General features: G+C 40.5%; 1 protein-coding gene across 1 annotated transcript in view; it reads left to right on the forward strand.

Moving 5' to 3' along the window:
* KLHL14 (kelch like family member 14) overlaps positions 1-27,956 on the forward strand; it is a 95,145-nt gene that overhangs the window by 24,648 nt on the left and 42,541 nt on the right. Inside the window, exon 2 of the mRNA XM_028098334.2 lies at positions 3,343-3,464. Within this exon, the coding sequence (XP_027954135.1) occupies positions 3,343-3,464 (122 nt within the window). The remainder of the gene's footprint in view (positions 1-3,342; positions 3,465-27,956) is intronic.

Consider the following 27,956-nt stretch of genomic DNA (forward strand, 5'->3'; position numbering starts at 1 on the left):
GGAAAAGAAAATTAGCCCTAGAATCCCGGTCATCTGGGTCTTTTTTTTTTTTTTTTTAAAGATTTTATTTATTTATTTGAGAGAGAGAGAGAATGAGAGATAGAAAGCACGAGAGGGAAGAGGGTCAGAGGGAGAAGCAGACTCCCTGCTGAGCAGGAACCCCGATGTGGGACTCGATCCCGGGACTCCAGGATCATGACCTGAGCCGAAGGCAGTCGTTTAACCAACTGAGCCACCCAGGTGCCCCCGGTCATCTGGGTCTTAATCAGAAGTTATGGTAAAATAAAAATTAAAAAAATAAATTTGAATTTTAGAAATATCATAGGCCTGGTAGCATTAAGAGGCCTAGGCCTCAACACTCTTTAGGCCATTTTATTTTACTATGGGAGTCTTCTAACATCCCTGTAAAAGGGAGTTATTTCTGTGCCTTTAAGGCTGTTTTGACAGTCAATGGAGAAAACGGGGAGAAAAACATTCACATGTGTTCTGTGAGTCTATGTGTTCTTTCTTCTGCCCTCTGCTACTTCTCACATGCTTTATCCTATTTTTGGTTTCTATGTGAATCACCTTCAGAAGGTAGAGTTTTAACCTTTATTTAGACTTAAATAATATCGATACTGATTAGAAAACTGAGTGACACAAGCTTTAGAAACAAAATAATCCAAGGGAAATGCCATAACAAAGTTGAATGAATGATAATATGAATTAGTAATGCAAGATTTAAAATGTGTTTTCACTCACTACAAGGCCATATGGATGACTTTAAAACACAGCTCCTTCACAGAAAACACACAACCAGTGAGGGTAGGTAGAATTTCCTTTCCTTCCATGTAATTCTTCATCACATTCCCTGAGGAGGCTGGATGGTTTAGAGATTTATCTTAGTTTATGTGGAGGCTTTCATGGCTGCTATGCTAGCTAGCCCTTTGAGTCACGTCATTGTTGGCAGGGGTGAAGGTTGTTACCATTTGCCAGCTGTTCAGTGGCTTAGGTATTGGTCGTCTCCGGCCAGTTCTTAGAGGACAGATGGCAGTGCGTGGCTCTTTGGGCAGAGAGAACAAAGACTCTAGATCCTCTCCTCATCTGCAGAGATGGTCCATCTAAACTGCTGTTGAAAATCACCCATGTGGATGTGTCCAGGGAAACTGGCCTTATCAATTAATGAAACAACCCTACAAACATCGCTAAGTCATTCATTTCTCTCCATTTGTCATTCATGAAACACATTTTAAAAGCAGTACCTTTATTTAAATATGAAAACAGAGATTGAATTAGATTTCTTCGGTCCCACTACAGCTTCCCTGAGTCCTTTCCTCTTCCGCCTGACCATAGCTATCTGGCAGCTGGTAGATGTGTCTGTCATGACAGCCACAGAAGGGCGCCTTCCAGTTGACCAGGAAATGTCGCCACAGGGTACCCAATAGCAGCAACCTAAAAAAGAGTACTTGCTCTCATCTTGACTTGTCTTAGACTCACAGAGTGGTTGATTATTTGGACCAAAATGACAATAATAGAATAGTCTTCTATTAGTTCTGCAACCATGCATTTAGGAGATTACATAGCACATCAATTACATATGTTCTCATTTCAAAATAACAGAAAGCTACTTACTGTACTGAGTTTCCATCACCCCTCTTAGCAGACCACCCCAATCACTGAAATCCTCAAAGGATGGAGCTCTTTGCTATTGGATTCTGGTTTTGTTTCACAACTACTGGTCTATAAGGCATATGGGTACAGTTCCAAAGTACTTTAGATTCAAAGAAACGAGGGGGCTTTTTGTTGGTGACAAAATTAATACTGTAAGCTGATATTACACTAGGCATCCTTCCGGAAGTACAGCCCCTCTATCCACGATTGCCTGATAGGAGTTTCTCCAGAAGGTATTTTTTGTACTGAGGCATATACAATGCATTCAATGGCACCAGAGTTTCATTAAAGGAATTCTCCTGTTCCCTTCCTTCACATGGAAATGTCATTAACTCTATTAAGTTAACTCTCCAAATGTTAGGTTCTTAACCAACAAACAGTGCTTCTCCACAAGGGCATACTTTGCCAAGCGTCCTTGAATCAGAACGATGGGCTGACTATGTAATAACAGACTGAGAGCCACCACCGTGGGTTGCGATCATATTTAAGAGGAACCCTTTTGTATTTATTGACTTTTTTCCTTCAGTCATGCTTGTTCTGTTTCTTCCACCACCACCTTCAGCCTTTCAGGTAAATGAAAAGTTCAATTATATGTAAAGCGACCGTTAAATCAGCAGGCCCCTCGTGGGGGTCTGGGCCTCCCCTCCCTGCTCCAATCGCAAGTGTGCTCAATCCATTAGCCTTCCTGAGGATCGCACATCCATCAGGTCGAGTGTGCTGGCCAGGGTGCATCTTAAAGCTTTTACTGCATATGAGACATTGCAGGCCTGTTCTCAGGAACTGCCAGGCAGACTGGGAATCACAGTCACGGTTAATAGCAGCGAATTGCCAGCTCTTGATGGGTGGGTAGTCACTCCTTTCAGTGGTTGCCCCCTGGGGGAGAAGGTAGAAAAACAGAGGGAGGGAATTAGAGTGACTTTGCACAGTTGAGCAGGTTCATGCGGCTGGATCAGTGGCAAGCATTGGCAGGGCTCCACTCTGGGGAGGCTCAAAACAGCCTCACAGTCTCATTTTTACCAATTGGTGCTGCTGTGTCACCAGTGGTACCCAAGGATGGGGGTTGGGAGGTGGGGGGCTGGGGCAGGGAAGGGAGGGGGCGCTGGGAAGGAGATGAAGGCGGAAGTCTCAGCTAAATTAAACAAACAAAAAGTCTTCTTGATGCTGGTTAACCTTCCCCAGTTAGCCCTGTGCTACTAATTGTACCAAACTGGTATTCGAAGTTCCCTGGGTGATTAAAGAGTTGGCTCACAAACTCTCTGCATAACCTTAATTTTTTCAAGGTTCTTTGAGTGGAGAATGGCTTATAATAATGATTTTGACTAATACGATTTTTGACATGCAACTTTAATGCTTAACCTTAGTACAACTCCAGAGCATTTCATGTGTACTCAGCTGTAAAGAGTGATGATTTAAAGGGATAATATAAGAAAAAGGTCGTTCTAGAATGAACCTCTAACAAATTGCATAAAGGGAGCTTATTATTCCATGAGTATGGGGATATGCTGCTCTTCTGATCATTTTTCTGCTTGGTTCAAAAAAATTGTTGAGACATGAATGGGAGAAGAAACAGGAAAAAATGAAATAGAAATCTGCAAGCAAGGAACATTCTTTTGATGGTTATGATTTTGCGTCGCCACTAAAAAGGCTCTACAATAATGTGGTTATTCATCTCCTCTTTTGTTTTGGGTGAAGAATTCGCTCTAACAAGAAAATGCTGTTATTGGTCGGAGGCTTGCCTCCTGGGCCGGACCGGCTCCCCAGCAACTTGGTTCAGTACTACGATGATGAAAAGAAGACATGGAAAATACTCACAAGTGAGTGCCCTTCTTTATTTATTTGCCCACCTATTTGTTTCAGGTTAGAGCTATCTCGATGAATTCGAAAACATGGCTAATCAAATTAGACATTTTATTGATTTGTTACCCTTTGTAGGTCTGTTTATGTATAACCGGGGATTTAGAGTAAAAGACTAAATTAACATTGCAGAGGTGGCCAATTTGGTAGTCGAATAGGCCTAAATTAAACTGGCCTAAAAGCACTGTGTGAGTTTGTGTCTCTGTGACAGAGAAGGGGTGGTCACAGAGACGTGCCGAAAGAAATGCCTCTGTTCTTTTTTTTGCTTATCGAAAAGCGAAAGGTTGGTTAATAGCCCCAGTAAATTTTCTCACATCATAAGGGGTGTTTCGCTCATTGTCTTTGTAACTAACATTCATTTTGCCTTTTAGACATTTTCTGCTCATTCGTCTTTGGTCTGTAAAACGAGTCTTAGAGAAACACTCCCCTCAACAGAGCAATAGTAATAGCTCCACAGTTTGGATGGACAGATATCTGTGGCCTATCCCAGCTGCATTCAATTGTGCTTGCAAACTTCCACCCAAGATTCCCTTCCTCCCCTCCTTAAAGGGTGATTGTGTTTTACAGCAAACCTCTTGCCTTGGGCACTGAGATTTGGAACTTACTGTTACGTCGGTTATGATTCCCAATCTGACTCAGTCATGGAATCAAAAATCATCATTTCTTGAGCGCAGCAGGCTCGTGTACCAGGCCCCTCGTGGGCACAGTGGCTGCTCTGGTCAATAAAACTAAATTTTAACTGTCAAAATTGCCCAGAGCTGTATAGATAAAATAATAAATGAGTAATTTTGATCCATAAATCAAAGCCATACATTAAAAACCGACAAAAGAGAAAGTTAGATTTTCTTAGAGCATGTGTCTTTTAAGCGGTTATATATTTTATCAGATTTTTTAAAAATCATTTCCTTTACTCTTACTAAAAGCCCTTTCAAATAATAGAAACAGGACAACAGTTTGCCCATAAGAGCAGAAGAGGCACAAAGACATGTGAGGTGGTGCTTGAAAAAATACATTTCGGAGCTGACTTACCCCAGTGAGACAGCCAGTAGCATTGTCCAGGATCTGCAACGAGGAAGCTCCCTGGACACCCATACGCTACGGTTGTAGGAAAGAAGTGGGGGGATCATAGCAGGAAGCTTAAGGAGAAGGAAGGAAGAAAAATCAGTTAGAGATCCTTAAAATGGTTTTCATTCTCTTTTTTGACAAAAGGACTGTTAATAGTGATTTGAACATCTGAATGAGTGACCAAGCTGTATTTTTAAAGTAAAACCAAAGAATCAGTTATCTGACACTGATCAATAGAGAAAGCCTACACAGAGTAAGACATGGATGCTAGGAGGAGGAGAGAAGAAAAAGGAAAGACAAAGATTCTCGAAGAGAGATGAGAGAGACGTAGAGGCAAAAGAAGTGATACTCATTCACAAATCCATCTGCTTTCCCAAATACACCAGGCAAAACCCAATTTGCTACTGGTTTGAAGCCCTTCATTGAAGGCAAAAAGATTAATTAAAACCTCATGAATAATACCTAAGAAAAGTCTTAGGTTCATTTTAAAGCTTGTTCGGAGACAGAGTGATCATCCAGTTTGGTCTCCAAACGGGGACACTTCAGAGCATGACATGGGGACCTATTGATTATGCTGAGACAATAGGTATAGACTGGAACATAGGGTCACCCTACTCAAATTTTTCACATTGCCTGATTTAACTCTTTACTTAGAAGGATGTGGTAAGAAGACATGAACTTGAATCAGTCAGACCTGCATTCAAACCCATGTCTATGACCTTGAGCCAGGCATGTCAATGTCCCAAAGTCATGGCTTCTTCATTTTGTCAGCATCATCACAATTTTTAAATAAAATTGTGTTTATAAGTCATCTAGCACATAGCGTGAGCTCAACCAATTCCAGGTGTTGTGGCCATTATTAGAACACCACCACCAGTCTGAGCACAAGGACTGTGTGGACCTTTATACCCTAGAGGCGTGAGTCAACTCAAGCTCTCTATGCAGAGGGGAGACAAATTACACTGCAACAGATACAGTACTTTGACCCACAGTCCCGGAGCCAGGAACCTATTTTCCATAGTTTTCCCATGTTGCATGTGGTGATCTACAGACTCAGAAGTAGAGATAAATGACTGTCAGTTGACTCCATTCACCAGGTTTGAAATGGAAGGGAATACAGACATGAATGTATACAAAAGTTCTTATAATGGGAGCATACTCAAAGATCTTGAACCTCTTTCCTATAGTCAGGCATGCTTACAGCTTTGAAATAAATGTCTACTCCACTTATACTCTTCATTTCACTGGGACTTGTATTTTCAAAAATAGAGTTTATTACCTGCTGGGCTGTGACTACATGGCCCCAAGTGAAGGCATATTTTTCAGGTTTGTTGGAGAGATATAGACAGTTTATCTGGGTGATTTCTGCTGTTGGTGTGTATTTTTTAATTAAGGCATCTTATTTGACTAATAAATAAGTCAGGTCACTGACAGATTTCCATACTATTTGGGCCATCTAACAATTAAAGGAAGAAATGTTTCTCACTGGAATAGAAAAAAAAAAAAAATCCAAATTCTCCCTAAATCCAACGAAGCATCTGGGATCGCAGAGCTTCCCACTGCCATTCTTTTGACCCTGAAGGACAGCTAAACTTATTGGCAGGGAGATGAGGATGACAGTTAATGCTAGCAGACAGGGCCCGGCTTGGGTCTGCTTATTTATCACATGGCTGTCTCCATACAAACTAACAAATAAGCTAACTAGCAAAAACCTAAAACCCGAGGTTAGCTAGAGCCTCTGAATCTTAGAATCCTTTGCCCTCGTGGCTTGAGCAGACATTTCTCAGCTTGTCTCACAAACATGCTCCTTTGAGAAAGATGGCATTCCCCAGGCAGGAGCACAGATACCCAGTTAGGGGAGCCACATGGCTTACACGAATTTTATAACAAAGAAGAATGCAAAGGATCTCTTTAGATCTTACCCTGTTATGTTTTAGAATCACAGTTTAAGGGGTACAGAAGTAATAATAAATTGAATGGAGGAGGGTGAGTAGAAGAGAGAAAGTGGATCTACATCACATAAAGAAAAGAAATCCAGCCGTCAGCCAGTCAGTGGTCTGGTCTACCCAAACAGCAAAGGGAACAATTACTCTCACAGAAAAGACTGTTATGGTAACATGCTGACACAGATTGCATTTTTATCCGCCTCTTTGGAAAAATCATTTAATATAACATTAAATAATTAATATTGAGAATAGTGACAGAGCTCCGTGGTCTCTCGTAGAAAAAGTACTGGGAAATAACATGTAAAAATGACTGTAAAGTCCTTTTGTCAGTGTAAAATGTTAAGTAATAACAGTAAAATTGGCATTGTTTTTCTCTTGACTGTTAGTAATAGAAGGGAAGTTGAGATGCATTTTCGTTCATTTTTATTTTACAGTACTGCTTTCCCTGCATTTCTCACTCCTGCACGCAGTCTGCCGTTTCATTCTTAACTTATTAGAAAAGCAGTACAGGAGACATGAATACTAAAATGGCCAGTGCAAAAAACATGCCTCTTGCACTTTGCAGGCCCTAAATCCTTGGTGCAAAGATCAAACGAAACAATTCCCATGGCTACTTTATTTTTACAACACAGCAAAGTTCTTATGAAGTCCACATGTAGAAGTCCCCACCCACCCCCGCAAGGGACAGCACTGAGGGGCCATCTATTTTCTTCGTGCTCCCCATTGGCCGAGTCCTTTACTGGTGGAGAAAGGTGTTTCCTGGGGACTGACTCCCTTCTTCCTGCATTTCAGATGAGACATTCTACTTGTTAGGTGCTTGTTACTGCTTTCTTTGAGCAATGAGGGGGGAAAAGGACTTCAAAACAAAGATCTGTCCTTCCATGTGCCCATGACGACTTCCCGTTAATAACATTAGGATGAAAATTAGAAGAACTAACTTAGAAAGGCATCTTCCTTCTTCTGGCCACCTCGGTTCTCTTTGCCAGAGGTAGGGGGAAATGCTTTTTTCCCCTCTTCCTTTCAATTGATTTGTGGCTCTATTCTCTACCTGGTAGTGCAGGGGTTGGGGGCCTTGTATTTTTCAGTGGCAGGACATAAAGGAAACCACTGTGTGGAGATTTCCTGGGCTGTCTCCTCTAATCCGTGGAGGACATTGAATTTGATCCCATCCACATGGGAGGGGTTCTAGGTCTGGGTGTCAGTGATTTCTTTTAGGAGAGTCACAAATATCAGAGGCTGGTGGACTCTCCATTCTTTTTTTTTTTTTTTAGAGTTGGGGGGGGGCTGAGGGCGAGGGAGAGAGAGAATCCCAAGTAGGCTCCATGCCCAGTGCAGAGCCCAACCATGGGGCTCGATCTCACGTCCCTGAGATCATGACCTGAGACGAGATTAAGAATCGGTTGCTCAAACCAGGTGCCCCTTCATTCTTTTTTTAAAATATACTGTCCAGGGATGCCTGGGTGGCTCAGTCTGTTTAGACATCTGCCTTTGGCTCAGGTCTTGACCCCAGGGTCCTGGGATCGAGTCCTGCATCGAGGTCCCTGCTCAGTGGGGAGTCTGCTTCTCTCTCTGTCTGCCGCTCCTCCTGCTTGTGCTCTCTCTCTCTCTTTCTCTTTGACAAATAAATAAATAAAATCTTAAAAAAAATAATATATACTTTCCATAAATGTTGAAGGACTAGTAGTACCAAGGAAGCAAATCTTATAGAAGACAGTGAACTTCAGTTCCAAAAGATACATACAGGTTTGATCATATCCGATACCTAATAATTCCTGATTATTCAGGAAATAATAAGCCTGCACACTGATACTTTCACCTGGACTTCTTTCCTTGGCCCCTTTGTTTCTTGACTTCAGTTTATTTCTTTGAGGATATGTTGGAGGGAAAGTCAAGTTAGTCAAAAGCTAATAATCATTTCTTATGATTATTTATTTAGAAAGAAATAAAAAGTAAATTCAATTGAGGGTTTTATACCTGTGGGTTTCTTTTATTTATATTATCTTTAGACCTAAACCCCACAAATTATTTAATTTTAGTTAATTTCATTTCATTTCTAGACAGGGATGCAGAATCCATAGACAGTGCATTTCTCATTGCAGGAAAACCTCAGAAAACAATTAGGTGCTTCCAGAATGACTCTGAAACTGCCTGGGAAGAATTTAGACTTATTTATAGACTTCATTCCTTCATATAACAAGCAAATTGAATACCCACTCTGTGCTGGGTGGGAGGGTAGAATGTGGATAAGACCATCTCTCCTCTCAAGAACCTAAAGAGGCAAATACAGTAGGGAGTGTTAAGGAATAGAGAGGGGAGGCTCAGGGTGCTATGGGGGGAGCAGAGAAAAAAGGTCCCTAATCTAAATATGAAAGGTTAGGGAAGATTTCCTCAAAGTGACCTTCTGTAAAGTTGACAAGATGGGTAGGAATTATCAAGGCAAAGAAACGAATGAAAAAATATTCTAGTAAGAGGGTCTAGTACTGGGAATGCCAAAAGGCAAGACAGAGTTGGTGCCTTCTAAAAACTGAAATGAATTTGTGCATCTATAGGAGAGTCTGAGGCTGGGAAAGTAGGTGGTGGGGCTGGAGGATTAAGCAAGAACCGTATTATATGGGACTATTTCATGGAATTGTTAAGATTGGTTTAAGAAGTAAGAACTGAGTGGGGCGCCTGGGTGGCTCAGTCGGTTAAGTGTCTGACTCTTGATGTTGGATCAGGTCATGATCTCAGGATCATGATCTCCAGATTGTGAGATCAAGCCCCACATCAAGCCCCACATTGGGCTTTGCTGGGTGTGGAGCCTGCTTAAGGTTTTCTTTCGCCCTCTCCCTCTGCCCCTTTCCCCTCCAAAAAAAAAAAAAAAAAAAGAACTGAGTGGTGTTAGTGAAAACATAATGATCTAAAGACTTTATATAGTAGCATGACAGTTGTCCTTTATTAGCTTGGAACTTTTTATTTCAGTTCATGGAGTGATTGTTTCCATGACTTTGGACAAAGAGGAAGGAAAGAGAATTGTGTTTGGACTTTTTAAATATGTTAGCATCTAATTTTACCTTCAATGAGCTCAATTCTAATTTGAGATACATGGCTGCACATTGCTATATATCTTGAATTATTTGCTACTGTGTATTCATGCACCAGTGCATTAGTGGATTTTTCATAGATTTAAAAAAAAATATGTGTGGTGGTCACTTACAAAATACTGTATTTCGAGGAAGTTGGGTGCCTGGAAAAACTAGTTGACTTTATTTCTGGTTTATACCTCCCTTGAATATAGCAATTGCTTTTTCTCCAGAGAACAGCATGTATACGAATAATTCTGATGCTTTCTTTACATACAAGCTGTGATACTTGATACTGAGTCTAGTATAAAGGGGGTATGAGTCATATTTGCTGCTTAAATGTGCTCTGTGTCATTCCTAGGCAAATTGCAGACTAAGTCTGGCAAGCCAATGAATGTGAATACTAAGAGATTAGATGATCTCCTTGCCCAGCCCTCTATTTTACACATTAATTTCATTCATTCAATAAATGTAATTGATGTCTTCTATGTAACAGCCATTGTTCTCAATACAGAGAAAACAAGCCTGAGTCAAAGCAAATATTATCATGCCTTCACCAATCTTAGAGCTGGGGGGGTACCATCATTAATAAATATTCTCAGATAGTGATATATAATAACAAAATGTGATAGTGATCTGAAGGAAGAGCACAAAGGTGTAAAAGGTATGTAAGATCTCATAATGGAGAGACCTGATCTAGTTTAGACTTCCTGGAGAATTGTCACCAAAGAAGAGGCATTTGAGCTGAGAACTGAAGGAAGAGACAGAGTTAGCCAAGTAAAGATGTGAAAAGAAGATTGCTCCAGGTTAGTTAATAATCAGTACGAAGACCCTGTGGAAAGAAGATGCATGGCTGAAATCAAAGAGTCGGGGGAAGAAAGATAGGACACGTGGCTAAAGACATTCACAGCAACCGGACCATTGTAGGCTCTTCTATGGCAGGTTCACAAATTTGGCTTTTACTTTGAGTGACGGAAAGAGAGAAGGTGTCATACCCAGAGTCACCCGATGATTTAGTGGCAGGATAAGGAATAGAACACTCGTCTCTGTATTTCCATCAAGCAGTGCTGCCTCATGTACCACACCAATCTGTCTCACCAACAAGTGCCATTAGTCAAGAATCCAAGCAGATGAATGGGATTTAATCTGTGCTGACCCATTTCACTCATGAAAATCTAAATGGATCCAAAGTACTTGTCACAGTACCACATTCAGAGAATAAAACTAGTATAGGTTAATTGAATGAATATCCTACTTCTAGAGATTAAGAATATTATCTTGGTTTAGGGACTGAACTACAAGTTATGATATGTAAGTGATAAAATTTGCATTTAATATTATTGACAGGTCATAATTCAATGCAAATTTCTTGACATTTTTAACTCTGTCTTTGAAGCAGTGTCAAAAATGAAACAACAAAACACCCCCCCCACACACACGCACACATACACACACACACACAGCCACATCGTTCGGGACAGATAGATCTAAATTGAAATACACCTCCGGGCACTTGCTGACTGAGCCCTTAGTATGCTGCTTTCACTCTGATCCTTCTCATCTGCAAAGTGAATATAATTCTACCCGCCTCTTAAGAGTTATTGAGAGAATTAAATCAAATAACACAAATAAGGCTGTAGGCTCAGTATTGGGAAGATAGTTGTTCCTCAAAAACTTTTTATTCTCTTTTAGTCTATTTTGCATATAGCCAAACAGAGGAAAGCAAAAGATTAAATCGTGCCTTCTGCTCTTACCATCAGGAGTTTGAGAAAGAAGACACACCTTTGATTCAGAATGAAATTTCTATCTATTTCTAGCATGAAGCCATGTGTATCAGTCAGGATGGGCTAGATTATGCTGTGGTAAGAAACAATTCCAAAAGCTCGGGGGCTTAAGCCAAAAAAAATTTATTTCTCACTCCTGCTACATGTCCAACACAGGTCGGCAGAGAGTACCTGTTCATCAGAGTCATTTAGGGATCCAGATATATGGGGCTGCATCTTAACATGGATCTCTATCATCAGCGCAATGGGGTAAGAATGTGCTGCAGTGTCTTGCACTGGCAATTAAAAGTGACATTTAGCATTTATGCTCAATCACAAGACCACACCCCATTTTAAGGGGACAGGGAACTGTAATCTTCCCCGGGTTCAGGAAGAAGAGAATCGAAGTATCTGGTGAACAGAGCAATGTGCCTGCTATAATCTGTCCTCCTGGACATTAAATATTCCATGTACTCTCCTTGCCATGCTCAAAGTATACTTGCTCCTCCACACGAGGGAGATCACCACAAATCAACAAGCTCAGTGATGATCTCTGAGTGATGGACAATCATCCCAGTATCAGGATCATTTGTTCTTGATCTTGATCTGGAAACAAACTAAACAATCAAATTACCTAGTTTCCTCCCGCATCATGCACAGTGATGGATTAGGGACCAGATCAGCACAATAAACATTTTCATTTGGAAAGAGCATAGCAATTTAGGAATCCCACCAAACAGACCTTTTGAAGGGCGCCTATCCAACGTTGTGTTCCTTGATTAGGGCCCTCCCTAGTTCTGCTCATTGTCCTTTGTTCTCCGTGGCCCCTGGCTCCACCTAATGGGAGATTTTTCTTTTTCTATTATCTTCTTTGGACATATCTGAAGTAAACCTGAGACTATGCTCTTCCTGGGAGTAGAAGAGTTTTTAAGTACCTTTCATGTCTGTAGATATTTAAGTCTCTAATTTTCACAGCCTCTTTTAATCAAGTCTGGCAGGTCTTTTGGCAATTAAGTCTCTAGAAAGCATAGCTATCTTCTTAGGTTTATGTCCACTCCATGGCCACTGACCACATCCACAGTTCTTTTCCGATATACTTCTTAGATTGCTTTTTCCTTCTTTTTTTTTTTTATTTCCCCTTTTCTCTCTTTTTCACACACACACACACACACACACACACACACACACAAGCACATACACACACTCTAATACTCTATATATTTACCAATCTTTAATGGAAAAGCTCCCTTTTTACTCTTTTCCCTGAGTTAGAAGAATTTACTGGTATCTCACCCTTTATTGAAACTTTCTTTTAAGATACTCTGATGTGGTCAAATTACTGTGAAAGCCATATCTTTAATTTTGTCTTTGTCAGTTGAGTTGTAATTTACCTATTTTGCTCAAAATGTGCCTCATTTTGTGTATGATGCACCAAGCCAAAATCTTTTACCAGATGAGACTGAAAAAAATTACTTATTCCAATGTTGCACACTCCTAGATTTCTGGACTCCATTTCCTTTCACTCCTGCTTATAAATGGGCCAACTTTGTTTGTGAGATCATCTCTTTTCTGGAGATCTTGCCAAGTGCTACCAACAGCAACCAATGCACATTGTCAACATTCTGTCTTCCAACCTTGGAGTGGAAGATTATTAAATAAGCAATCCACTAAGTAAGAGCAAATAGCATTTTTACCAAGTGGTGTTCCATGCCATAACATGCATTTCCATCTTTCCACCCTCCAATCTTAGCTTCCTTGCCATCAGCCACTGTGGGCCTCCATGATACCAAAGCCTGTATCAGTCAGATTAGGGGAGGCTAGGCTAAGGGTCATTTAACAACTATCCCTAAATCTTTTTTTTAAGATTTTATATATTTATTTGTCAGAAAGATTGAAAGAGAGAGAGAGGACAAGCAAAGGGGAGCAGCAGGCAGAGGGAGAAGCAGACTCCCCGCAGAGCAGGGAGCCTGATGCTGGACTCCATCCCAGAACCCTGGGATCATGACCTGAGCTGAAGGCAGATGCTTAACTGACTGAGCCACCCAGGCATCCCAAAAATCCCAAATCTTACTGCCTTGTTTCTTTTCATGTCACCGGTCTATGGTAGGTTTGCTGGAATCTCTGTTCTACTTCTTCTTATACCAATCCTCAGGTTCATGACAACTCCACGATATGACTTGTCACTCTTGCCGTGGCAAGGGAGAGGACAATTTCACTCTGACTCTTCAAGCTTCCACTCTGAATTTAGCACATTTTATTGGCAAAATAAATCACCTAGTCACACCTAACTTCAAAGTGGGTGGAAAAGTGCAATCCTCCCAAACTCTCATAAGGATTACCAAAATTTTTCTTTAATAGCCGTAATGATTACAAACCATGCACCCTTAGGTTCAACGAATAATTTGATGCACTGTTCTTATCACATGCAAAATATCCTCACTCCTTCTATGAACAGTTATGAGTTAGAAGAGATAGCTCGCTGCTCCATGCATCTCTCTATCTGTTCCTGTCTCGGCATGACTTCATCTTCAGGACCGATATTTATTCACAGAAGATTGGATGCCTCTATATTAAAGGAAATATTTAAAAACACATTCCAAATATTATAATGCATTGGGGGTAGAATTTTTTAAATTTTGCCTCCCCTCAAATAGTTTAATTATCTCTTTCTGTGATTTTTACTATCTCTACGGCTTATTATATATATGTAAACTACTACACATCTATAATATAGATATGCAAACATGTGTATAGATAAAAATTGCATAGACACACATAATTCCCATAGAACAAAATGGTTTTTATCATTTAAAGAGAACTCTAAAAAAAAGAATTGAAATGACTTTCAAAATTACAACAAAAAAATGGAAAGATAATTGGGGTGAGTGATTATTGTATGCAAATATCTCCATCAAAAGAAAGGCGTAATTAAGGCAAAGTGCAAATAAGCAAACTGCTCCTTTTCAGATCCCTGAGATCACTTTGCACTGGAGTTCAGAAGTAAATCTGTATTTCATGACTATCTGGTCAGTTAGAAATGGGTTTTCTGTATCACACACAAGATGACCTCCCAAATGGGGAACAATCATTCTGATCACACCTTTGTATTTATTAATTACACTGTTTTTGATGGAGCAAACAGTTGTATTTCATGGAAGGTACCCTAAAAGCCTGGCCATATTCATCTGCTTAACAATGGTTTTGTTGAAAGGGGAGTGCTGAGCAGACACTTTCTTACGTCTGTGTCTGGATGCCAAGGCAAACTACTGCTCCTTACAGTGTGTGCTAATTATTAATCCTACTGGCATGCCTTGTTTGGTCATTAAGTCTTAATTTCTTTTAAAAAAATTAAGATTGAACTCCAGTTATTTAGCTAGAACAATAATCATTGTGAATTTCAAAGACCAAAATCTTCCCACATTTTTATGTCGAGAACCGCAAAGTGCTTTCAGAAAACCCTACTGCTAAGGCAATGATGTATCGCTTTCGCTTTCATTATATGTTTTTAATCAGAGCATGACTTCACACTAGACAAAGCGATGCTTTATGCATGGTCTCACTTGTTTTTGCTAAAATCTTTTGACATGATTAATTTTACTTTAATGCTTTTGTCTTGTTGTAATGGTAAGGATGATGGGTATAAACCAAGCAAAAATACATGCTTTTCTATTATAATGCCTCTGAGCATTAAAAATATCTTAGATGAAAGGGAAAAAAAAATCACAGGAGACTGGTCCGACTGGAATTAAATTTCTTGCTACCTGAACACAGAGTACATGAGATTAAAAAAAATGATTCAGTCATTGTTTTTAGTTTTATTTTTGGTATTTTTTATAGCAATTTATTCATCTGTATGATTGGATCTGAAGAGGAGGAAAGAGATTGTGGCTCACAGATTTTTTTATCTCATTTGTCGCCTTGTAGCATTTACTTCCCTCTCGATATTAAGGGACCAAAATATTAACCAATTTTATATGAGGTGTACCTCGGCCAGATGACAGTAAAGCATGCCATACTTTTCCACGGTGATGCCTGGCATTGGATAGAGGCGAGTTTTCAGCTATGCTAATTTTCGGTCTAAAAGAATTAATACAGTATCCTTTGTCCAAATTACAGAAAAGCAGTGATGTAAATGATTTTATGAAGAAAACAGTAGGCCATTCAGCAACTGAGATTTGCCTTGTGAGCAGCTGTCCAAGTTTAAATTCCACCATAGTCACTTTTTCCTTTTTCTTTAATAAATGATGGAGTTATTTGCCCATATTACAAGAATATGGAACTTCCCTTTTTTCTACACAACCTGTCCACTCGCTTTACTTGCCTCCCAAACAAATCTTAGTAGCAATAATAATATCGTCCAGCATGGTCCAATAGAATTTTATGCGATGATGGAAATGTTCTTTCAAACTTCAAAGTCCAATACAGTAGCCACTCACCACATGTTGCTACTGAGCACCTTAAATGTGGCTACGACAGAGAAACTGAGTTTCAGATTTCATTTAATTTTAATAAATTTCCACTTACAGTCACCTCCTGTGGCAAGTGGCTTCTGTATCAACAGCACAGCTCCAGATGACAGAAAGCTTTGTGACACTCGCATTTACTCTGGAGAGCTGTCTGCCACCCAGCCTTGCCGACCCAAACCTGTTCCCCTCTGTGTCGGGTGACCCTATGAAATAACTAAATTCAAAGAACACCCAAGGAACCACAGGCGAGCCCTCTTCTAGGTACTGAGTTTCACCTTTTAATGTCTCATTCTCTTCTTCCACAAGGCCCCACTTTCTCATCTAGATTACTGGGGTATTCATTTCCTGGAGCTGCCATAACAAAATACCAAAAACTAGGTGACTTAAAACAACAAAATGCATCATCTTTCAGTGCTGGAGCCTAGAAGTCTAAAGTCAAAGTGTCAGCAGAGCTACGGGCCCTTCCAAAGACAGGAGGGAAGAATGCTTCCTCTCTTCTTCCTGGCTTCTGACAGTTCCTGCCAATGCTCAGGAGTCCTTGGTTTGTAGCTTCATTCCTCTCTGCCTCATCTTCACACAGACTCCTGCCCTGTGACCCTCTCCTGTTTCCAAATCTTTTCTCCTTTCTTTCGTAAAAACATCTGTCATTGGCTAATCCAGACTGACCTCCTCTTAACTTGATTACATTTGCAAAGACCCTACTTCCAAAGAACTTTATGTTCACAGATCCTGGGGGTTAGGACTTAAACCTATGTTTTTGGATAACACAGTTGACCACACTACCCCTAGCAAATGACACAGATAAGGAAAAACACAACAAAACAGACACTTATTATGTGGAAGGCACACAGTCTAGTCACTTCACTGGCGTTTACTCATTTAATTCTTACACCACCACTAGGGTATTAGGCACTATGATTATTTCTACTTGAGATGAAGAAATGGAAGCACAGAAATATCAAGTCATTTGCTCAAGGTCACACAGATGGTAAATGGCAGAGCCAAAATGTGTACCCAAATAAAGCTCCAGAGCCTGCACTCTTGTGTTTCTCATTACTGGAGTAATCACAGAGTGTGGATTGTCAAAAGAGTTAAAGGTGAAGCAAGACTGGACAGGCCACTTCAGCACTGTATGCAGAATAAAATGGAATATTCTCTACACAAATTGAATATATTAATATCATAAATATGCATATTTGTTGAACTTTCCGCTATCCCCTTTGTTATTAATTAAAGATCAAAGGAAGAATATTTTATTGAGTTATTCCTGGGGAAAATCATTCTAGAATGAGGTGACCTTCCCTTCTAGGGGACTCACAACTCCTGCCACTCCTCTCTGTGTGTACCTCTCCACTGGCAGAAATCATAATTGTAGGATCTGTGTTTGCTAAAGAGGGAAAGAAAAGCTGTGCATGTCCGTTTTCTTGCTTGTCTGTTTCATCTTGTACTAATGACGTGGACGGCCTCCTTTGTCTGAAGCGTGTTGGTAAATCTCAGATCTTCGTTTCCTGTCTGGTCATAAATTTGTTTGAAGTGTTTCATTACTGTAATCACTAAATTTACCAAATACCAGTAGCAGCTCTTGTGTGTGCATAAACATTTCCTAGGATTAAATTACTTCTTCCACTTTAGAGCTTTCATTTTTGAAAAAAAAAATGATAGAGCTTCCTTTTTTGTCTTTATTCTTGTCAAAAACCCAAGTCCTTTTTCCCACCTGAGTGATAATCAAAAGATCTATGTGCAGATGAATTAAGGAGAATTGTAATGGTTATGTGCTTTCAATCTTATTAAATTTGCAAGGTCTGATATCTTACATTGTGTTTGTCACAAATACATGTAAATGGGTTTCTAGATCCAGTTCAGAAAATAACCCAGGATGGTTCTATTTCGTGTGTGTGTATCTCTATTGTCCAGTTTGCTAATCTCTGCATAGGGGTTTCATCACCATCTGGTCTCCGCCCTGAACTGGAAAGCTTAGTACATGTGAGTCCAGGATGAAGCCAGAAGGGGGCACTACCAAGCACTCTCACTAGACAGAACAAACTTTCCTGACCTTTGGAAAATTATTAAGTTTCCCATACCGTCTTTTCAAAAAGAAAACAGAAACATGAAATACATTATCTTTTTAAGAAGCAACTTATGTTCTTTTTTCCAAGTTTAGTCACTTACAAATACGATGGCCAATGCCTGATTGTACCATGATCTGAGGAAAGCCAAAGAAAAGATTTTAATTCCCTCTACAGCTCCACGGGCTCCACATGGAGGGAATTCTTTTTCCAAGGCAGGGGCTGTGCCCTTGCCTCATATAGGCATCTGTGACTCTTGGTAAGGCAAGCCCACTGAAAGAGAGGATGGAATGGCGCGAATCCATTAACATTGCTGAAAAATAACAGGACATTGATTCTGGTGAAAGTAGGTTAGTAGCATCATCCTCATGCATGTAGCTTCCTTAAGCAGAACTGATGGGGGCTTGGAGGGCACAAAGCAGTACCTTCTGAGGTCTTCTGAGTTTCACTTGTTTGCAGTGTATAATATGTCACTTGACAGAATGCAAACACGTGAATATAAACACATGTCCCAGAATAAATAATTTCTACCACAACTTTTCCTTTTGAGAAAAAAATATGTTAGTAGTAGTTGTCTATCCAGGGGTCAATGAACTTTTTCCGTGTAGGGCCAGATAGTAGATCTTGGGGGTTTTGCAGCCATAAGGCCTCTGTCACCACTACTCATCTCTGCCGTGGTAGCATGAAAGAAGCCATAGATGGACACAGAAATGAACAGGTGTGGCTCTGTTCCAGGAAAGCTTTATTTATAAAAATAGGTGGAGAGCTGGATTTGACCTGCAACCTGTAATTTGCCAACCTTTGCACTCTAATCTAAGGACATAACTATTTTATTCATAAATCATAGTAAAACAATACTTAGAGTCTCATAACTCACATTTTTTAGACTGACTAAGCCCTAAGTCCTTTACCTGCATTAGCTCATTCAATCCTCACAACAATCCCACGGCGCAAGATCCACTATCACTCCATTTTATAGAGGAGGAACCAAGGCATTAAGAGATAAAATGGGGGTGCCTGGGTAGCTCAGTTGGGCAGCTGCCTTCGGCTCAGGTCATGATCTCGGGGTCCTGGGATCAAGCCCCAAGTCTGGGTCCCTGCTCAGCAGGGAGCCTGCTTCTCCCTCTCCCTCTGCCTGCCATTCCCCCTACTTGTGTGCTCATACTCTCTGTCAAATAAATAAATACAATCTTAAAAAAAAAAAAAAGAGGTAAAATAATTGTCCAGTGCCCTGAGTAAGAAGCAAAGCCAAGGGGCCCCTGAGTGGTGCAGTCGGTTAAATATCCGACTCTGGTTTCAGCTCAAGTCATGATCTCAGGGTCTTGAGATCAAGCCCCAAGTTGGGCTCTATGCTTAGGGCGGAGTCTGCTAAAGTTTCTCCCTCTTCTTCTGCCCCTCCCCTTGCTTGCTTGCTCTCTCTCTCTAAAATAAATAAATCAATCTAAGAAGAAGAAGAAGAAGAAGCAAAGCCAAGATTCAAACTCAGGTAGTCTCGCTCCAGCGATATTAAATCACAAACCATACTGACTCCCAGGGAATATTTTGTGAGCTTCACCTTTAACTTTGGAGATGGACTTTGCTCTGAACATAAATGAAACACTTCCCCTGCCAGCACCAGGAGCAGACACTCTATCTACCTTGTTGACTCACCCCACTCCCCTGCCTGGCTCACAGGACACAGCCCACAGACAGTGGGCAAAGGATGAATCGGGGGATTACCTCTCACTCTTGTCAGCGCCACAAGCCAGTCTCCGCAGTAGCTGAACACGGGCTCAACAGCCATGGGGTCTTCCAGGGGGTCATCTACTGCTTGTGCTGAGACAATGTCAGCCTTTCAAAGCTATGTCCAGCCCGTAAATGTATAAAGTGACATTTTTCTGCTTGTCTGAATTCTATCTTTGAACTTGCAAGTGTCTGCTATGTAAACCAGCCTCTTTGCAGACTATATATGCAAAAGCAGTAAAGGATAAAAAGATAAGGAAGGGAGTTTTAATTTTAGCAACACCAAAACGATCATGAACATTTTAATTGAGCATTTATTACGTGGCCAGCATTGTGTTGCACAGATTGCATACATCTTATTTAGATCCCGTTTTAAGGCAGATGTAACTACCCTGATAAGGATGTAAAAACTAAATAACTTGTAGAAAATTACAGTTAAAATTCCAAGGCATGAATTTTTTACTCCCAAACCCGGATGCTTAACCACTGTATGACACTGTCTTCACTGAGATGCTCTCTCTCACCTTTATGGCTTGAGGCTACATAGATGGAGAACTTCTTCGTGTAAGACATTGTGCTGGGAGCCTTACATGGGATACTCAGAGTGACAATATGAGGTTGAGATCATTATTTTCTCCATTTATTAATGAGGAAACCAAGGTCAAGGAGTGTTTCCAAGATAGTTTGGTGGAGCCAGAATATGAAACTAACCAATTGTCTTCTACTTCTTCAACTCAACCTTGTACTGCTTTTATTTTGTCAGTGGGATTTTAAGGATCAAAGTAGGCACGTACTGAGGGCTCTCCAGGATAATGGAACTTTACAAGTGTATTTACTGGATACATTTTATCCTCATAACAACGCTGGGTAATATCCCTATCCAGTCCTCACATTCGAAAAGCACACCCAAGCCTATCATTCACAGAGTCGCTCAGAATAACCCAGTGAGATAAACAGGTCAGGCATTATTATCACTGTCTGATATATGAGGAAACTGAAGTTCAGAGTGGTTAAGTGACTTGTCAAGGTCATGCAATAATTGATGAATTTGTGACTCAAACCTGTGGCTTCTGACCTAATTTAGTTCAGTGTTCTTTCTATTAGGCCATGTTCTATGAAACCTTATTAAGAGTTCTTTGACCTGTAACTGACATTATTTGATCTCTTTCTAACACGATATTTTTTTTCCAACTGGATTATTTAGAAAAGTATATATCAGAAGCTTTTAATTCACAGGAGCCATTTTGAATGGAAAACAGTTAACTCCTTATTGCAAATTATGCAGACGTGAGAACTCACAAGGGGCCATATTAAAGCTGAAGCATACATGATGAATAACACAGGATTCCAACAGGAAGCAGACATAAGAGCTGCTCACCTCATGGAGTGTTACACCCCCCTTTCCTGTGCCTCGGTGCCAATACAGTGGGGCACTGTTCCCACCCAGGTCTGAAAGGCAAAGAGGGGGGGAATTAGCAGAACCAGGGACAGAGTGGCTATGTGGGGGAGATTATCTAACAGGACCTTCATTCAAACTAAAGACGCAGCTCACATTGACCCAGAAGAAGGAAGCCAGGAAAGGATATACCCTGACACTCCTCGCCTCCTCCCCCCAGTCTTCTGAAACCGAATCCAGCCAGAGGCCAGAGGAAAGAGAACCCCTAGATGTGGTTAGTACCACTGGTACCTGGAAGAACCAAGCAGGATCACTGGGGGTGGTGAGGGGATCTGCAGGGGTAATCAGAGGAGGCCCACCATTCACTATTCTTAAGCTGCCTTTTATTACAGACCAAATGGTGATTGAAAATGTCAAAATGCAGATACATTTTCCGTTCTTTGTAACTATAATATCTACTTTAGCTTCCCCCAGCTCCTTAACACTTGAGCGGTTTTGTATTTTCTACTGGGTCTAACTGGCTCAAATTGGGAGTGGAGGCAGGTAACAAAGGGACAGTGACATGAAACCACCAAGCCTGTCCACCAGTAACAGTTCAAGCCTGTAGCCAGTATTATCCCAGGTCCATCCCTCACAGTAAGAATAATGAGGAATGTTTGTTTGACTTTTATTTTTTTTTAAAGATTTTATTCATTTATTTGAGAGAGAGAGAGAATGAGAGATAGAAAGCATGAGAGGGAAGAGGGTCAGAGGGAGAAGCAGACTCCCTGCCGAGCAGGAAGCCCGATGTGGGACTCGATCCCGGGACTCCAGGATCATGACCTGAGCAGAAGGCAGTCGCTTAACCAACTGAGCCACCCAGGAGCCCCTGTTTGACTTTTAAAAAGATGAATTACTTTTCTTCTTCCCTATGATTCTTTTTATGAGTGGAAGACATTCTCCATGGTACAGCACTGTGCTCTGCATACCTTAATGGAATGAAGTAAAAATTAGGGGGCACCTGGGTGGCTCAGTCAGTTAAGCCTTTGGCTCAGGTCATGATCTCAGGGTCCTGGGATCGGGCCCCACGTCGGGCTCCCTGGTCGGCAAGGAGTCTGTTTCTCCCTCTCCCTCTGCATCTCCATACCTCATGCTCTCTCTCTCAAATAAATTAATAAAATCTTTAAAAAGAAAATGAAGTAAAAATTAGTGGTCTGACTCACCTTTACTGGAAAACACTATTGGTATTTGTAGCAAGAACTGAAACCACTGTCTTCAGTAGCATGGCTCCCTGTTGGGCTCTGTGAGTTCCTTATTCACAGAGCACAGCTCTGCTCCTGTATTTGCTCCTCTCTATTTTCCCACGTTCTTCTTGGTTACATTTCCTCTCTCATTTCTTTTTTTTTTAGATTTATTTATTTATTCATTGACAGCGCGAGAGAGAGAGACAGACAGCGAGAGAGGGAACGCAAGCAGGGAGGGAGGGAGGGAGAAGCAGACTTCCTGCCGAGCAGGGCGTTGCGGGCCTCGATCCCAGGACCCTGGGATCACGACCTGAGCGGAAGGCAGAAGCTTAACGACTGAGCCACCCAGGTGCCCCATCCTCTTGCATTTTTGTCATTGTTGTTTCTATCATGTTAGACTTAAGACTCTGTTTCTGATAAAGCAAAGGCACTATGTATCCAAGGGATGTCATAGGTTTGAGCTGGAGCCTCCTGATTGTCACTTAATGTAGAAGGAAAAGCCATTACCAGGAGAGTCCTATGGGAGAGTCATCCTGTCTCTTTTTCAAGGTCAGATGGGTAACTGCGGATCGAAATGGGTGAGTCGGGCAAGTGAGTTCACCGTGCTTGTGCTCTGAGACAGAGACTATTAGAGAAGGCTTCCCCGAACTTGTGTGAGAATTAAGTGTTCTAACATTCTTCACCACATAAAGATTTTTAGATTGGTAACTGAGGAAGGCCAGCCATGTGAAAAAGAAGAGCTTGATTAATTAGCCATTTAAAACAAATGTGTCAAGGTTGGGGGAGAGGAAGACTTCCCTCGAGTGAACAAAAAACAGGTAAAAATGTAAATTTTATGGGAATCAAGCCTGAACAAATGCTCAGTGAATGTAGATGTCAATAACGAATCATTCTTAATGAGTATTATTAACTTCAATAAAACTCTAGTTTGAAAGTCATTCTTTTCCTTTCTTTTATCCCTTAAATAGATGGTTCCCATTAGGAGGAGCTTACCTCTTACTTTTTACCTCTGCCCATTCTTTACCTCTGGTGGCAGACGCCTGCCGCCCCCCCCCCACACGTCTCTCCGAGACCACCCAGAGGTGTGCGCCCCTCTGCAGCCTCCCAAGAAATGCCCAGGTTTTCTGTTGGCAGGATTTTAAATATGGACTTTGCCACTTTTGTTGTCCCCTGTCTACTAATGTCACCTAAGTGTCCAGAGGCATGGAATTGAGGGTATAACTGTTAGAGTGGCTTAAAATTCACCAGCCTCAGAGCGCTAGCACACTGCTGGCCAACGTGGGGAAGAGAGCCTTCTCTTTAGAGAATGCACTTTGTTCTCTGCAACTCTACTTTTCACCTTGCTACTGCGTCATCACCATTCTCCCACATTTCCGTTTAATAAAACCAATGTGAAGATCACCTTAAAATACGCGTGTTTCCAAAGGAGAAGAAGAACTTGAGGAAGAGGAGAGGAATGACAATTTTTAAATTGTTAATATGTGAGGGAGCCTTGTGGGCCTGGTATTGAAATCATGAAGAATAAGGAGGGTTTTGTTGGACAATGAGTTCGGTCCAGGGAGCGTCCATTCTGCACTCCTAGCACTTCTAATATATCCTTCATCTCAATGAATGTCCTATCTATCTAGTGAAGTCATCTTCTTCCTCTGAAAATGTAGCTTTGGGAAGAATATACTTTATAAGGTACCTTCCTGGATGCTTCTTTTCGAGTTACTCTTCAGGTACTAGTGTTTGGCAAAACATCACGCCAGCCCTCTTTTCATCCTGAACACTCTTCCTGCATTGTGGCATCCATGATAGCTGGTGATGGACCACTAATCTATGTTTTCTTCCCAGGCCTCTCTCTTGATACCGACTACCATATTTCCAACTGCCTCTGAACATTTCCACTTGGCCTCAGAAATTGTTACCTTGCCTTCAAATCCGTCGCCTTGATCTGTATTGCAATCAATGACATCTTCATCTCCCCAACCTGAAAACTTAAGTTTCATCCCTGACTTGTCCCTTTCCTCTAACCCTTCTTCATTCTGCCAATAGGTGCTGTCATTATTATCTTCAGTTTTAATCCATTTCTTCAACTCCACTCCCACTGTCAGTCCCTTAAGTATAAAATCTCCGATGAATCCTCATAACATGCAAGATGAAATCCACCTCCTCAGCATGGCTTCTAAAGCCTGCCTCCCCAGATTCACTTAGGTTATTTCTCCCATCCCACACTTTTTCCTCCAGCTTTTCCAGACCACATGCAGATCCCTGAAAGGTAGTCCTTCTAACACCTAGGCCACTGCTCAATGCCCTTTCTTCTGTGTGGGATGCTCTTCAGTTCTAATTCCACACGTAATTGTGCAACACTTGTTCTATTTCAAGCTTTGTGCTAGGAATTTGGGATACAGATAAGATATGGTCTATATTATTAAGGTCTCCACAACTTTCACAAGTGAATCGGTTCTAAAATAACTAACTAACTAACTAAATAAATAAATAAATAAAATACAAGTGCATCCGTTCGAAATAATATGATAGGCCAGGATAAAGGTAGGTATGGGATGTTAAGGGAGCACAGAGAGTTGCAACTACTCAGCTGTGCACCTCCTTCCGACCAGGCGCCGGGGTCACTCCTGCCCCACCTCTAACAAATAGCTGCTGCTTCCTTGGCAGTGTCACAGAGCCCTGCCCATACTTACCTTAGAAAGCTTATTGTTTTGTGTGGTAGTTGTTTAAATGTCTGCCTTCCTAGACTGCAAGCAAGAATCTTGTGTCTTATTTATCTTATAGCCACTGTGTCAAGCACATGCAATAATTACTGAAGAAATGGGTGCGTAGTGTCTGAACCACAATAGCAGCTTAAGCAACCCTGGCAGTCAATAAACTCACAGGCACCAAAGCCACTTTACCTTCACTTTTTATTGATATACTGATCAATGTGGATATGAGTGTTACATCAAATTGTTTGAGATATACATACACATACATATACACACTCATACATGCATACATATGTACATAATGTTATATACATATATATAATGTCATAGAGTGAGGCCCAAAGTGCTTATAGTTGTTAATGATGACAGAAATACCTAATTTATCCAGATCTTTGAATAGTGGACTTAAGGGATATTGACATATTTAGAGTTCAAGTTCAAAAATTGTGGGCAAGCTTTGAAAATGTATTCTTTCCTATGTACTGTGTACTAATTGCCTACCATAGCTACACAAAACAGGTACTAGCTAAATACTTGTTGAAATAGTGTGTTTCTATCAAATTGTAGCACAGTGTATTATACATTTTGATGAAACTAGCAGGTGCTGTTTTTAACAAAGTGTTCATGAAAGCTAAACTGTAGCAGTATTGTTGAGTATATCTATATCACTGTAAAAATACACAAAGATTAAAAATAGAGCAGAGCAGAGGGTGCCTGGGTGGCTCAGTCAGTTAAGCCTCCAACTCATGATTTCAGCTCAGGTCATGATCTCAGGGTGGTGAGATCGAGCCCTGCATTGGGCTCTGTGCTGGGTGTGGAGTCTGCTTAAAATGATCTCTCTCCCTTTCCCTCTGCCCACCCCCCATGTCTCTAAAAAAAAAAAAAAAAAAAAATAGAGTGGAGCTTATTACAGTGACTATAAAATACTGATTTTTTAAAAACTCTGATTAGTGCAATAAATCCAATTTAAGAATTGGCTTTCTGTGTAAAGGAACTCTTGGATAAAATATATGACACCAAATACTGATGGGAACCTATATTCCAAGTTCATTTTATTTGGTAAAAATGCTATACCTCCATCTAAAATGTTTTTTGTGCTAGTACATATTGACATTTAGTATCTGGTCTCTCTTGCTAATCATAAGACCCTCAGTAAACCATTTACTTGTTCCTAGCCTTGGTTCTTTCTGTTTTAAACTCTAGAAAATAATCCCTGCCTACCTCACAGAAAGTGCATGAGAAAGTCCCTTGTAAACTGGCAAGTGACACACAAACGTGATGAGTTCTTATTCCAGCCAGAGAGAGAACAACATGAACAAAAGCTGAATGTGACATTGCATTTTAAATTGAGGAAATCACAAAGAGTGGGGAACTGCTAAAGGTGGGTTGAGAACAGGTGTAAAAGGTCAAGTGAAAACCATTTAGATCTTATGCTACAGTCAGTGGGGAGTCCCCAAAAAATCTTTGAGCAGGGAAATAACATAATTAAGCCTGTATTTTAAAAGCTAATTTGGGGTGAATTGGAAAAGGAGAGATTGGAGACAAGCTAACCTTTTATTGCGTAACCCAGGCAGGAGATAATAAGGGCCTGATTTACAGCAATGGCTATGAAAACAATGAAAGAATGGCAAAATTAGAACTCATTTTATAAATAGAGTTAAACATCATGTGGTAATGCTGGGCAGTAGGAGATAAGAGACAGTCTGGCTTGGCCAAATTGAACTGATGCCTTTCCTCAGAAGAGGAAACCAAGAAGATGCAAGTTTAGAGGAGAATAGATTTAGTCTTAAATATCTGTGTTGCAGTGTCTCTATTCATCACATCCATACTTGTGCCTGGTACATTGCAGGTGACTATTTGGTGAGCATTCGAATGAAGAAAGGAAGAATTAAAGACTGGGAGATATTTAAGGGAAGGTATCAGAGAGGACTGGAATTGGTCTATATGACAGAGGAGAAGATGCTAGAAATACAAATTGTGAAGTCAGCATTAAACAAAAAATATCACTGACATCTGAAAGGGCAAAGAGATGGAGTCAAAAGAGAATTAATGGCTCAACTCTAAGAAAATAGGATTGTGTCATATAGACTTTCTCACTTCCACGTGTTTTCTTTCCAGTTACTTAAATCTATCATCAAACTGCAGTTATAACAGATTGTTCTTTCCATTATACAACAATTATACAACAGCAACAGGAACTTTTTGTAACACTTTTCCATGCAAAGTGGGCCAAACAGAACCAAAATATTCAGTCCATTCACTTCACTTACTATGACCCTTTTATGCAGCACGATGCAGAAGAGATTTTACAGTTATTGGTCCAATACCTTGACCACCACTGTGAAAGCCAATTGGAAAGAGAGGACATTTCAGTCTCAACCTGAGTTGATTTTGCTCTTATGGGCCCAGCCTAGACAGGCAGAGGACAGCAGGACAAATAATATGTAAAAAATAAAGTAAACCTAAAGCCTTCAGGAGTTATAATATAAAAGGCTCATATCTATGAAAGTAATATTTGAAAAAAATTAAAATCCAAACTAGATCTAAAATGATATAAAAAACAATTTCTAAGTATTAATTATACAAAGTGAAAGACTAAAATTGATTGTTAAAAGTCAAGCAAACTAAAAACTTTACCATTTATAGCATTTAAATAACCTTATCATCATTCTTTCACCACACACCCCTGCCCAAAAAGCAAAGTTTTTCATGGCAGATACATGATCAATTTATTCACATTTACCACTGCCCTTTGGCTTTACCTACTCTCTGAAGGATTAAATAACCAAAGGACAGGCTGAAAGGAGGTAACAGAAAAAATAATAATACTGGAATAATATATGAACCAGACCACTGGTCATTGAATAATCATGAGTTGACTATATTCCTAAAATATAGTCATCATTTATCATTATAGTCCAAGAAATCTCATCTCTCAGCTCATAAAAGGGTCCTTAAAATTACTTCTAAATGTCAGATGAATGTAATTCAAAAAATGAGAACATAAAATTAGTGTCTGTTTTCAGAAGCACCATTAA

Source organism: Eumetopias jubatus, unplaced genomic scaffold, assembly GCF_037043125.1.
Source record: "Eumetopias jubatus isolate StellerSeaLion01/CBP00866 unplaced genomic scaffold, mEumJub1_p1.0 scaffold_16, whole genome shotgun sequence".
Lineage (NCBI taxonomy): Eukaryota > Metazoa > Chordata > Mammalia > Carnivora > Otariidae > Eumetopias > Eumetopias jubatus.